The sequence below is a fragment of the Amblyraja radiata genome, chromosome 31 (assembly GCF_010909765.2).
Source record: "Amblyraja radiata isolate CabotCenter1 chromosome 31, sAmbRad1.1.pri, whole genome shotgun sequence".
Taxonomy (NCBI): Eukaryota; Metazoa; Chordata; class Chondrichthyes; order Rajiformes; family Rajidae; genus Amblyraja; species Amblyraja radiata.
The window spans coordinates 14,227,562-14,242,289 of NC_045986.1; the positions used below are offsets into that span (position 1 = coordinate 14,227,562).

Below are 14,728 nucleotides of genomic sequence, written 5' to 3' on the forward strand. Positions count from 1 at the left end.
AGGGACTATTTACAATTTTTTTTTTTTTTTTTTTTTTTTTACCAAAGCCAATTAACCTACAAACCTGTATGTCTTTGGAGTGTGGGTGGAAATCGGAGCACCCAAAGAAAACCCACGCAGTCACAGTACAAACTCTGTACAGACAACACCCATTGTCAGGATCAAACCCGGGTCTCTGGCGCTGAAAGGCAGCAAGTCTACCTCTGCACCGCTGTGCCGCCCCACATTATCTAATGAAATCAGCATTAAAGTTGGGCACTTTCACTTGGACAAATAGAGACACAGTTTCATACTGTAGCTTTGTTGATTATGTGAGTCTATCACTGGTGTTGGAAATAAAAAAAGTCAAAATGGTGGCAAGATTCGCTCGCATCTGCTCAGATGATGTGCACTTAAGTAAAATTTTAATTGAATATGTTTCTGAATTAATTCAAACTAATAAATGCACAGTGGTTAATAAAGAAACAGGTGGTAAAAATCCTTGCGTATAATTTTATAAAACCTACAAATTGAAATCAAATTCAAGTGATACTATAAATGCATGGTTGACTCATCCATCTTTAAACTTCAATTAAATATTTGCAATTTCTATAATTGGAGATGCTCCGCAAAACCAAAAAGCCTTCCTTTTATATTTTACCAAGAAATTGGTTAGCAAAAAATTGATATGAAAACAAAATTAGCTTGTGACCTTTTCCACTACTGTTTACTCGCTTCACAGAGGACGTGTGGGGGCGAGGTGTTGATTTGAAAAGAAATAACACTCTGTAAAGTTAAAATCTTGTCTTAAGATAAACATTTGCCTTCTTCACCGCCCCATCACAAGACATCTGATGATCTTATATGTTTTGATGAGGTTCTTGGGTCTCTGTGTAGAACATGTTTGGGTAGGAAGGAACTGCAGATGCTGGTTTAAATTGAAGATAGACACAAAATGCTGGAGTAACTCAGCGGGACAGGCAGCATCTCTGAAGAGAAGGAGTGGGTGACGTTTCGGGTCGACACCCTTCTTCAGACTCTTTTTGGAACATTTTTGGATCTTTGGTTCCACAATACTTAAAACACTGTATTTAGCATCTGGTCCCTCTATTTCTGCACCATAAATTATTATTTGTTTTGATTTAACAGCCAGCTTGTAGGTTTTGTTTCTGAACCAAGATTGATCCCTGGGATGGCGGGACTGTCATATGAGGAAAGATTGAAAAGACTAGGCTTGTATTCACTGGAGTTTAGAAGGATGAGGGGGAATCTTATAGAATTATAAAAGGACTGGTCAAGCTAGATGCAGGAAAAATGTTCCCAATGTTGGGCGAGTCCAGAACCAGGGGCCACTGTCTTAGAAAAAAGGGAGGTCATTTAAGACTGAGGTGAGAAAAAACTTTTTCACCCAGAGAGTTGTGAATTTATGGAATTCCCTGCCACAGAGGGCAGTGGAGGCCAAATCACTGGATGGATTTAAGCGAGAGTTAGATAGTTAGAGTTAGATAGAGCTCTAGGGGCTAGTGGAGTCAAGGGATATGGGGAGAAGGCAGGCACGGGTTATTGATAGGGGACGATCAGCCATGATCACAATGAATGGCGGTGCTGGCTCGAAGGACCGAATGGCCGCCTCCTGCACCTATGTTTTCTATGTTTCTATGAACCGTAAAAATCAGAATTCAAAACATAACTGGGAAGTTGGTTCAAGTAGGGGTTTGGACACAGAGGTGTGATCCAGAATCAGTATGGGATAGTCAGGCGTGATGGATTTTGTTCTCTTCTTTCATTAAAAACATGATGTTTCCAGAAAATTAGTAGCTCCTGTGCAGATCTACCTGTGAAATAACATGGGCTAACCAATAAATATAATACATTTGTGAATATTGATATTTTCCCTTCATAAAGCCTCTGTTCATAAAGCCTTCCCTTCCATTCTTTCAAAGCTATCACAAAGTTGTTTTCAGGCAGGGTTTTCTCTATGAATTAAAATGCTTTAAATAGTTATGTGAACTGTTCTCGAAACAGTGAGTCATTTATTCTGTGCTAAATAAGTAAATATCCAAGAACCTATCACCGTAAAAAAAAAAAAAAAATGTTTAAAATCCATTCCTGCACATCGCCTATCATTTTTTCCCATATCACCTTAAAGCTATGCCCTCTGGCACTTGACATTTCCACCTTGGGGAAAATGATTCGGACTGTCTACATACCCTATTTAAGGGTTTCGGCCTATTTCCTTCGCTCCATTGATGCTGCTGCACCCGCTGAGTTTCTCCAGCACTTTTGTCTACCTTCGATTTTCCAGCATCTGCAGTTCCTTCTTAAATACCTACCCTATCTATGCGTCTCATAATTTTATAAACATTTATCAGGTTTCCCCTCAGCCTCCAGTCCAGGGAAAACAATCCAAGTTTTTCCCCTCGCTCATAACTATAACCCTGATCGGGCAGCTCCCTGGTAAACCTCTTCTGCACTCTCTCTGAAATCTCCACATTCTTCCTGTAATGAGGTGACCAGACCTGCACTCGACACTCCAAGTGCAGCCTAACCATAGTTTTATAACAATGCCATATTTCTTCCATGTTTCTCGTTGAATAATGATTTTCAGTTATACCTACAGCAATTTAACTTCCACAAAATGAATTTTCTCTTGGCCTTGAAAACTTTACCTTGTCATGGAAATTTGATATATTCCACACACTTGTTCTGCAGTTTGTAAAATATATTAGACTGTATGCAGCTTCAGGGAAATAATTAAAAAGTGCTCTTTGCAAAATATTGGCGATGGACAATATTTGTTTGATTTGCCTAATAAAACAGTTTAACAGTTTTTTCTGAGTGCAATTAAAACCAAAATCCCACTGCACAGATTTAGTGTGTTTATTTTCATTCTTCTGCTTCTTCCTAAGCAGTTCTTGTGCATCAACAACTATAACTTACTTCAGTTTTGTTGTCTGTGAGGTGGCTAATGGGACCAGTATGCGTACAGCAGACTCTTCCACGATGGGGCAGGAGGTGATTAGAAGGGCAGATGGGTGGGTGCATTGTTTGGGGTGGTGCACTTCTTCTGCTGCTTGCACAGGTCATGACACATGGCCTTCAGATTCTTGAAATCATCTCTGATACTCACTTTCTATTTTGGGCATTCATGAACCAGATTTTCCTGGTAGTCGGTAGGACTGTTACACGTCTTCATAATGCTTGACTCTTTTTTCCCCCTTGCCTCTGCCTGGTAATAAAATCCTACAACATTTGGAAACACGCCATTTGGCCAGCGTTCGTATAACATGGAAGCGGGCCTGTGGCCCAACTCATCCACACCAATCTATGGGCATCTTTCTCCATTAATCCATTGCCTAGTAGTGTTTGGTCCTTAGTTTTCAATGCCCAAGCGATCCAAGTATTCATCCCCCACCCCCACATCAGTCTGAAGAAGGGTCTTGACCCAAAACGTCGCCTCTTTCCTTCGCTCCATAGATGCTGTCTCACCTTCTGAGTTTCTCCAGCATTTTTGTCTACCTTCGATTTTCCAGCATCTGCAGTTCCTTCTTAAACAAGTATTCGTCTAGACACTTTGTAAATGCTGTCGGCGACCCAGCTTTAACCACACTTTTGGGCAGTGCATTCCAGGTACTTGTAACCCTCTGAGTGACCGAGGTTCCTCTCATATCCCCTCTCAATCTCCTTACCCTAAGTCTATGTTCTTCAGTTATCTAACTCTGGTATGTCTGAAAGTTTCCTACAGTCTATCTTCATAATTTTATTTATCTCAATCATGTCCCCTCTAACCCACCTCTGCTCGAGATAGAACAGATGTAGCTTTTCCAGTCTCCTTATAATTGAATTGCTCCATTCCAGGCAACATCTTGGTGACTTTCCTCTGCACCTTCTCGAGTGTTGTTACATCCTTCCCATACCTTAGTGACCTGAACGGCTTGCAGTATTCAGATGAGGTCTGACAAATGTTTTATAAAGTTATGATTATAACCTTCCTACTTCTTTATTTAGTACCCTGACTAACGAAGGCAAGAATCCGAAATGCCTTTTGAACCCCATTATTGATTGGGGAAATTTTGTTAAATCCTCCCTAAAACTCTACTATTTGTGGTGCATGTTCTAACCTCATTAGCACTTCCAAAATGCATCAACTCACATTTGTCTGGATTAAAATTCCCCTGCCATTTTTCATCTTATCTCACCAAAACATTGCTATCTCTCTGCAGCCTAAGACTATTTTCCATGTTATCTCCAACAACACCGATCATCATGTCATTCATAACCTTGCTCATCTTGCCTCCTACATCCACATCCAAGTCATTCATGAATATCGCAAACAACAGGGGTCCCAGGATCGATCCTTGTGGGATACCACTAGTCACAAACGCCCAATCGCAAAATCAACCTTCCACCATTACACTCTGCCTCCTATTGCTGTGTCAATTTGAGATCCAGATTGCCAACTTGCACTGTAATCTTCTCCCATGACAGAGAAGGTGGCTGTATCAGTGGGCTTGTATCGGGCAGGTGAACAACATGGCCTTCCCAACATAGGTGGCCAATGGTGACCAAATGTCTTAATGATGGGGATGGTGGCCTAGGATAGGATGCTGCCATTAGTTTGCTTATTCTTCTTGAGAATTTGCAGGATTTTGCAAAAGCAATGTGGATAGTATTTTAAATCTCTTTTGTGTCCACTAAAAATAATCCAGTTTTCAGAAACAATTTTCAGGGCAGAAATCACTACTGCTCAGTAAACTGAGTTTAATGCCAGGATCGAGGTTCTGATCTTCAAATACCCTTCTCTCTCTCTCTCTTGACAAAGGCTGTGCTGGCATCTTTTAAAATAGATCATTTTTAAAATAGACCAATAATATTATGAAAATTATTTTGACTATTCCTTTTTCATCTACTTTTTCCTCTCAGGCGAAATGTTGAAGTAACGCACATAAAGATTCAGAACTCAGGTGACTATTATGATCTTTATGGAGGAGAAAAGTTTGCAACGTTGGCAGAGTTGGTTCAACATTACACAGAGCAAGAAGGTCTTCTACGAGAGAAAAATGGAGATGTGATTGAACTGAAGTACCCCCTGAACTGCCGAGATCCAACATCTGAGAGGTAATTCTTTTCACTCCTCTGCTCTCTGCTCTTTAGTTTATGTTTAGAGATGCAGCGCGGAAACAGGCCCTTCGGCCCACCGGGTCCGCACCGACCAGCGATCACTGCACATGAGCATTATCCTACACACACACACTAGGGACAATTCACACTTATACCAAGCCAATTAACCTACAAACCTGTATGTCTTTGGAGAAAAGCAAAGTGACGGAGAAAAGCCATGGGGAGAATGTACCAACTCCATACAGACAGCACCCACAGTCTGGATTGAACCCGGGTGTCCGGCGCTGCAAGCACTGTAAGGCAGCAACACCACCGTTGCGCCACCTTGCTGCCCATTGATTTATAGAAGGAGTAGTCAACCTCCTTAAGACCACTCACTAGTTTTTCTCAATTTATGAATGTCCAATAATAGTTCACCCAAGTATTACAAATAGATTTTTGCATTTTCTGCATGTTCCCATGTCGTAGGAGCAGAATTAAGCCATTCAGCCCATCGAGTTCACTACACTATTCAATCATGGCTGATCTATCTTTCCCTCTCAGCCCCATTCTCCCTGCCTTCTCCCCATAATCTTTGACAACCTTACTAATCAAGAATCTGCCAATTGCCACTTTATAAATACCCAATAACTTGGCTTCCAAACCATCTGTGGCAATGAATTCCACAGATTCACCACCCTCTGGCTAAAGAAATTACTTCTCACCCTCTTTCTAAAGATACATTATTTTACTCTGCGGCTGTGCCCTCTGGTCCTAGACTCTCCCACTAGTGGAAATATCCTCTCCACATCCACTCTATCCAGGCCTTTCATTATTCGGGCCACCTTAAGTCCAAAGTAAGAGTAAGAGCAAGTGAATTTCATCATCAAATTTTGCCCCCAAGTGATCTTGAGTGAAAGTGGAAATTATATTACTAGGAGGTATGGATAGCGGCCTAGTAATGATTATGATTATTCTACACGAGCAGCTGGATCCATCCATCGCAAAAGCTGTATAGATTTTTTGGTATGACTGTATGACAAATCAAATGCCTTGCATGTTTTTACATACTTGGCTAATAAATAAATTAATTACGATACAATAGATGGAGGATTTTTTTTGGCATGAACATGTGTGATTAACATGTCAAAGGACATCAAAAGGAAAATGAGATTCTGCAGCACAGTTCATCAAGGCACTGACTACACCATTAAAAATGGTGTTTAGACATTGAAACACGATAAGGCAATTTCCAATGAACTTGCATTTCTCAATGAGCTCTTCTGGGTGTGAGTCATGTCTGCCTTGGTTTCAGCATCAGATGTGCATCAAATGAAACATTTCCCTTCAAAGGGTGGCTGTGATGTGGAACGTGCTGCTGAGAGTATGGTGGGGGCAGGTGCTGCTGAGAGTATGATGGGGGCAGGTAATCTTACAACATTTAACAACTATCTTGACAATTACTTGAATCACTGAGGCTAGAAGGTCTAAGTGCTTGTAAATGGGATGAGTAGAGACAGATACTTATTGGTCAGCAAAGGCATAGTGAGTTGAAGAGTTTCTGTGTTGTTTATGGAATATACATAGTAGAACAGTACAACGCAAGGACAGGCCCTTCACCCATGATATCTGTGCTGCACATGTTGTAGATTAATCTACTTAAACAAATCCTTTCTGTCTGCATGTGCTCCATATCCCACCATCTCTGCATGTTCAAAAACCTACCTATAAGCATCTTGAATCCCATTGTTGGATCTGTTTCCACCATTACCTCTGACAGTGGATTCCAGGCACCCGTCCCTCTCTGTGTGTAAAAAAAACTTGCCCTGCACATCTCCTTTAAAATGTTCCCCTCTGACTTTGTAGCTATGCCCTCTATTATTTGATATTTCAACCCTGGGAGAAATGTTTAGACTGTCTACCTATCCATGCAGCATATAATTTTATAAACCTCTCCTTTCAACCTCTGACCCTCCAGAGAAAACAGTCCAAGTTCGGCCAGCCTCTCCTCACAGTTGTACACTGTGGACGGTTTGATTGTAATCATGTATAGTCTTTCTACTGACTGGATGCCACGCAACAAAAGCTTTTCACTGTACCTCAGTACAGGTGACAAGAAGCTAAACAAAACTAGCTCATTCCCTTCAATCCAGTCCCCTCCTGAAACTTCCCCAGAGCCCCTCTGTCCTATATTGTAATGGGCGGCCAGAATTGTACACAATATGATTATGACGTCATGGTACACACACCTTATTGATAATTTTTAAACCGGCTTTTGTGCTTCAAACATTAAAAGGACTCCTTGCTCCAAAGGATGGTCATTCACTGAAGGGCCCCGTCCTAGCCATGTTCTCCAGAGGTGCTGCCTGACCCGCTGAGTTACTCCAGCACTTTGTGTCGATCATAGTCATCATATTGGCTGCATTTTGTGGTGAAGATTTTCAGCAGCAAGCCACGGTTTATAACAATGGTTAACACGTTGATTTGTACTTGTGCTAAAAAGGCTCACATGACACTTCAATTATTTCTCTGGGACAAAAATGTCCCTGCAATAAAGAAAATTATATTACAATGATTGTCTCAGTGTGTGTTCACAGGTAGTTATAATGGATGGGAAAATGCAGGAAGCCTGTTGTATTGTTAATGTGATCTATTTTCAGGTGGTATCATGGACATCTGTCAGGTAAAGATGCTGAAAAACTTCTGACTGATAAAGGAAAACCTGGAAGTTTCCTGGTGCGAGAAAGTCTCAGTAAACCAGGGGATTTTGTCCTTTCAGTGCTAACCAATGAAGAAAAAGTTGAAAATGGAGATCGCAAACCAAGAGTGACACATGTGATGATTGGGTATCAGGTGGGCTGATTAGATTGGTTACATTTTTTAGATTATAATGTTTGTTTTCGTTTAATCAAGAAAACAGCTTAGAATTTAAGAAACTCAAGGACACAAAAGTACTGGAGTACCTCAGCAGGTCAGGCGGCATCTTTGGAGAACATGCTTAGGTGACGTTTCAGGTTAAGAAGTTTTTTTTCTCAGAAAAAACTCCCACCCCTTGGTCATTAGCTTTGGAGGTTATGATCCATCGTCCATATTTAGGTCTTTTTTAATCCTGATGAGATTTAGTCTGAAGAAGGCAGCCGAGCCAAAACGTCACTTGTCCCTGTTCTCCAGAGACGCTGCCTGACCCGTTGGGTTACTTCAGCACTTTGTGTCTGTTATTCCACCCAGTTTTATTTCATGCAGTTAGCTCTAGACCACTGTCTCTCTCTGAAAGGAAGAAAATAGCTCAGCAATGTCCTCTAATTCTTCCACATGCTTTCTGCTTATTGAAATTAATACCACTTCAGCCATTTGGCAGTTCACCAATTATGGTGGGAGGGTCCATGAAAGTCCTTGATTTAATCACAAATTTATGTTGAATTAGTTGATAAGATTTAAGGAAGGAAAACAAAATAGTTGTGGTTCTTGCCACTATTTGCTGTACATTGAGATCTGATGAAGAATTTTTGCAATTATATTAATAAAACAATTCAGCCCTGTTTCAATGGCACAAATGATAAAAAGTCAAAAACCTAAAGTTGCTGAAAGTCTGAAGTAAACACTGAAAGACCTGAAAGTACGGGCAGCATCTCTGGAGAGAGAAACAGAATTGACATTTCAGTTTAAGATTTGATCTAATAATAAATAATAATAATAAATTTTATTTATGGGCGCCTTTCAAGAGTCTCAAGGACACCTTACAAAAATTTAGCAAGTAGAGGAAAAACATGTAAGCGGAATGAAATAAATAGTAGAGACATGACTAGTACACAAATTAAAGACAGAATTCAATTCAAAACACAATATGAGGCAATTCAAGCACAGATGAAAAGGGAGGGGGACGTGGGGCTAAGGATAGGCAGAGGTGAAGAGATGGGTCTTGAGGCGGGACTGGAAGATGGTGAGGGACACCGAATTGCGGATCAGTTGGGGGAGGGAGTTCCAGAGCCTGGGAGCTGCCCTGGAGAAGGCTCTGTCCCCAAAACTGCGGAGGCTGGATTTGTGGATGGAGAGGAGACCGGCTGATGTGGATCTGAGGGACCGTGAGGGTTGGTAGGGGGAGAGGAGGTCAGTGAGATATGGGGGGGGGGGGCAGATGGTGGAGGGCTTTGTAGGTGAGGACCAGGATTTTGTAGGTGATCCGGTGGGAGATGGGAAGCCAGTGAAGTTGTTTGAGGACTGGAGTGATGTGATGCCAGGATTTGGTGTGGCGTGGATCTGAAATGTTAACTCTGCTCCCCACTCTCTAGATGTATCTGACCTGCTGTGAATTTCCAGTACTTTGTTTTTATTGTTGACTTTTGACTTTCACATGAGAGGAAATGTCATGTGGGTAAACTATCTCGCAGAGTTCGACACCAGTGAATCAATATCTAACCGCAACGAGCTCCTCAGGAATGAACAGGACAAAATAAAACTGCTCTGTGTTCATAAAATAGAGAAATCCTCCAAAGACATCAAGTTACTTCAATTCATTACTTCCAGTAGCAAATATGAAACATTGTCCCTGGCCAAAAGGAATTACAAGTATCAAAAACCAGCAACAAATATCCCTTTATTTTTTTTTATTTTATCTTTACTTTGTAAAAGTTTAGATTTGGTTCTGAAGTCTGTAGAAAAATCAATATGTAGGCTTCAAATAAAACAGAAGCAGAATGGCTGGAATTAACATTTTCTTAGGGATTCTGACACATTTTAGTATCTGTAAAGCAAAATTAATTTCTGGCTTAACGTCATGCTGACAAAGTTTGAAACTGAGAGTAACTTTCCAAGTGGTTCATACCTGTTACCACAGCTTTAAATTGTTTTATTATTCATCTTCCCGTAACTGTTTTGGTCTACGGAAATTATAGAATCGAAGCAACTCCCATGTTTCAACTAGTAAGAGCAATTTGAATACCACACATCCAGTCATGCCTACCCTAATTTATCGGTCTCCGGCCTTTTCCACTGCCAGCGTGAGACCAGGCACAGACTAGAAGAACAGCATTTCATGTTCTCCCTGGTAGTCTACAACCCAATGGCATCAATATTGAATCCTCCCATATCAGGTAACCTGTTTCCATAATGTTTCTTTCTCTCTCCTCTGATCTCCCCAGGTCCTCTCTCGCACAGACCCTTCAATCCAATGCCCTCCCTACCCCATTCTCCCATCATTCACACACTTATCTCATTGGGTCTCCTAACCCCCACCTCTATTGCTGCCAACCTCCTTCCTTATCGGATGCTATAATCCACAGCCCTTTGTTGTCTCCGCTCATCGCCTCCAGTCTCTGTCACTATATGAACCCTCCCCCCACCCTGCACCCCCACCTGCGATCCTCCAATCAACCCCACATCTGGATGCATCACTAGCCAGCTATTGCCTCACCTCACCTCTTCATATAGGTTACCTCCCTTCTACTTGTTCAGTCCGGATGAAGGGTCTGGATCTGAAGCATTGACGGTCTATTTATTTCCCTCCACGGATGTCGCCTGGCCTGCTGAGTGCCTCCAGCAGTATGTGTTTAACTGATCATCCAATTGCATTGTGAAAATAGCCAACTTCTTTGTTTCTCTTTCCAAAGACAACCTCAAAAAAAGTAAACCAAAAATGCATTAACATGATGCTAATAAATTTGATTTAAGTTTCCCTATGGCATTTTAATTTTGTAAACTCCAGGATGACTTTCTAAAGCAGATGGTATCCTACATTTAAATCATTATGGTCTTAAGGTAAATGGCAGGGCACTTAGTTTGCATGGACCCATGTCCGTTGCAACCGTCAATAGAAACTTTGAAGCTTGCCTACAATGAGCAAAAGTTGCCCAGGCTTCTAATATTCACCATATCATCTTCTAACCATGTGCAATGAATTTATTTCCCCTTGTTACAGAGACGATAGAACAGTACACCACAGAAATAGATCCTTTGGCCCACAATGTCTGTACTGAACACAATGTCAACTTAATAATAATAATAATAATATTATAATAATATATTTTATTGTCATTGCACAGAGATACAACGAGATTTGGTATGCAGCTTCCAAACGATGTAATAACTTAATTAACTAAATTTAAACTAACCTCTTCTTCCTTCATATGATCCATATCACTCTATTCCTTGCATATCCATGACCCAGCCCAAGAGCCTCTTAAATGGCACTTAACATGCTCATAAAAGCCTAAATGGACTATTGCCAACATGATTGTTTTAGAGACCTGCCAGTCTTGAATGTTCGCTGTGCAGGAAGGAGCCGCAGATGCTGGTTTAAACCGAAGATAGACACTAAAAGCTGGAGTAACTCAGCGGGACAGAAGGAATGGATGACGTTTCAGGTCGAGACCCTTCTTCAGACTAAAAGGCAAGGGAAAGGGAAACAATAGATATAGACGATGATGTAGAGAAATATGAATGAAAATAGAGAACAATGAATGAAAGAAAGAAAGATATGCAAATAAATGGAAATTTGTTCCCTGGCTGGTGTCACAGTGCTTGTACCACAATAGCCTCCAGCAGAATGCTTGACTCAAAATAAGTAAAGTAAGCAAATATTTCTGCTCTTCCTGTCATCCTGTAAACTTTGTCTTATCCATGAAAACTCAGAAACCTGTCAGCACCATGTCCCTGCGAGACCAAGCGCAGGCTCGTTTTCGCTGATCACCTCCGGTCAGTCTACCTTAACCTGCCTGATCTCCCAGTTGCGCAGCACTTTAACTCCCCCCTCCCATTTCCAATCTGACCTCTCTGTCTTAGGCCTCCTCCATTGTCAGAGTGAGGCCCAGCGCAAATTAGAGGAACAGCACCTCATATTTCGCTTGGGAAGTTTACACCCCAGCGGTATGAACATTGACTTCTCTAACTTCAATTAGCCCTTGCTTTCCCTCTCTTTCCATCCCCTCCCCCTTCGCAGTTCTCCCACCAGCCTTACACCAGCTCTCCGACTACATTCTATCTCTGTCCCGCCTGACATCAGTCTGAAGAAGGGTCTCGACCCGAAACGTCACCCATGCCTTCTCTCCAGAGATCCTGCCTGTCCCGCTGAGTTACTCCTGCATTTTGTGCCTACCTTCAGCATCAGACAGGTTTATGAGGGTAAGAGGATCCTGACATTTCCAGCAGCGATCCTAAATGGTATGATTTCCACTAATCACATTTTTTCCAGCAAAATTACAAAATGGCTATACTCAAAGAAAAAACTATAATCAGTAAACAGTTTCATTAAGTTTCAGAGTGCAGCACAAATGATCCTGCTATTCCCATGGAAGATCGTAGTAGCCCCTGTGGAAAATGTAAATCTCATTCTCATGGCCCCGGTAGGGGGTCGTTCTGACATTAGGATCTGATGTTGTACAAATGTAAGAGGGGTTTTTACCTTTCATCTGCGATGCGGTACAACATCCTTAATGCTCAGCAGAGTATCAGCATATTTATTGTTTAAAATGAGGAAGCTGTATTATAAACCAGAAAGGAAACTGATTCTAAACAAGGGCATTGCTTTGAAAACAAAGCATTATATTCTGCAGCAACCCTAAATATTTTGCCTTGGCTTTAGAGAGCATTGGATAGAGATTCAACTTGAGGAGTGCAAGCTGGTGGCAGCAACATAATTAAATATCAGACCCTGAATTTGAACAAATGATGACGCTTTCCCTGTAAAACTTCTACCCTCGTGTATATATGTAGCCAGTAATAATCGGTGTTTTGTTTATGATAAGATGTCTTTACAGTCTCAAACTGGAAAGACACCTGGCTCCCAATCACTCTGCAAGTTGATATTATAAACTTCCTTTACTTTCGAATCAGTCTGTTTTGTTTCCTTCATGCAGGCTGGAAAATATGATGTTGGTGGAGGTGAAAGATTTGACACCCTTACTGATCTGGTGGAACACTACAAAAAAAACCCAATGGTGGAAGTTTCTGGTATTGTCGTTCACCTTAAACAGGTACTGTAATTGTCCTACTTGTGGGCCATGTCTTTCCAATTAACTTTCTTCAGAGTCAAATTATTACTGACAAGAGTAAATGTGAATCCGGCAAGCATGCCATTATTTGTAATAAATATGTCTTACAGTCCTTGTCTCAGCTCCTCTTGTCACAGAATCATAGAAGAACACAGTACAAAAGAGAGTCACAAAATGCTGTAGTAACTCAGTGGGTCAGGCAACATGCCTGGAGAACATGAATAGGTGACCTTTTGCCTTGGGATTCTTCTATCTGAAGAAGGGCCATGACCAGAAGCATCATCTCTCTAGGTTTTCCAGAGATTCTAGTTTTCTCCTCAAATTTTTACATTCCCTAACATAGAAGGGAGCCATTTTGAAGCATCAAGTCTACAACAGCTTGCAGAACAATGCCATTGCTTGCTGCAGAACAATCCCGCTTGCTGCAAGTCTCACAACGTGGTTTTCTTTGAGAATTTCATGTGTCTGCCTCACTGAAGCATGGAGGATCCAGGACATGTGTAGTAATGTCCAATGCTATCCATGCCTGCATGCCATCTCACCATGTATGGATGTTATCAAACACTCATTTTTCTACATTACCTAAAGGAGACCTTTTGAGCAAATACTTACCAAGCTCGTCTTCAGTCAAGCCCTCCCAACTTGCTTCCCCAACTTCTAGCATCTCATCTAACTTAGCCAAAACCATCTCCCACTCCCCAATAGCCAATCCAACACCCTTTCCTGCCTCTCCAACACTAGTCTGTTGATCCAACATCTCCCCGAACCCTTCACAGATCACTAACGGTCGATGCCCTTCCTGCTCTCTGCTACCAACCTACATTTTGACACATGGCCTGAATATATCAAACTCTTGGTCACCCGCAGTTTTATTCCTGGCTTAATATCCACAATCCGATCCCTCATTTTCATCGCTGACACTCTCTCCCATAAACAAACATTAACCAACTCTCCTCACCCACATATCTTGAATCCTTTTTTTTTTTATTTGTCATTCAGACCTTTCGGTCTGAACGAAATGCTGTTGCCTGCAGCCATACATGTAATAATAACAAAACACAATAAACACAAATTAACATCCACCACAGTGAGTTCACCAAACACCTCCTCACTGTGATGGAGGCAAAAGTCTTAGAGTTACTGTCTCTTCCCTCCTCTTCTCCCTCTGCGCCGAGGCGATACCCCACCGGGCGATGGTAAGTCAGTCCCGCGGTTCAAGCTCCGCGGCCCGGGGGGTTGTCGAAGCTGCCACCCTCCAGTCCAGCGGACGCAGCTGTTGCAACGGGTGCTCCGGAAAACAGGCACCAGCCTGTGACCTGCGAGCTCCCGACATTGTCCTCCACTGGCCCGCGGCCGAGCCCCGGATCCAGGTCGCCGCCGCCTCAGCCGCCGTTGCACCGTCTCCGCTCCGCACCGGGCCGCCCACAAGGCAGCGTCTCAGCCCCGCACCGGGCCGCCCCCACCGGAGCACCTTCCAGCCGGTAGCCGTGCCGCTCACACAGGAGTGTCTCAGCTCCGCGCCGTCCGCCCTCACCGGAGCGACGAGTGGTGCCGCTACCCGGACGTCGCCACAGCTCGAAGACGGCCAGCCTCGCGTTGGTGAGTCCTGGCTGGCTCTACCTCCGGACCCTCGAGGTCGGTCGCAGGTTGGAGGCCGCCAGCTC

At 42.4% G+C, this 14,728-nt stretch overlaps 1 protein-coding gene across 3 annotated transcripts in view; it reads left to right on the forward strand.

Moving 5' to 3' along the window:
• Positions 1-14,728, forward strand: part of LOC116990326 (tyrosine-protein phosphatase non-receptor type 11-like) — a 102,452-nt gene that overhangs the window by 60,463 nt on the left and 27,261 nt on the right. For 2 of the 3 annotated variants that reach the window (XM_033047844.1, XM_033047845.1), the window contains exons 3-5: positions 4,903-5,097; positions 7,740-7,932; positions 12,930-13,046. In XM_033047844.1, the coding sequence (XP_032903735.1) occupies positions 4,903-5,097; positions 7,740-7,932; positions 12,930-13,046 (505 nt within the window). The remainder of the gene's footprint in view (positions 1-4,902; positions 5,098-7,739; positions 7,933-12,929; positions 13,047-14,728) is intronic. The other variant, XM_033047846.1, reaches the window with a different exon arrangement.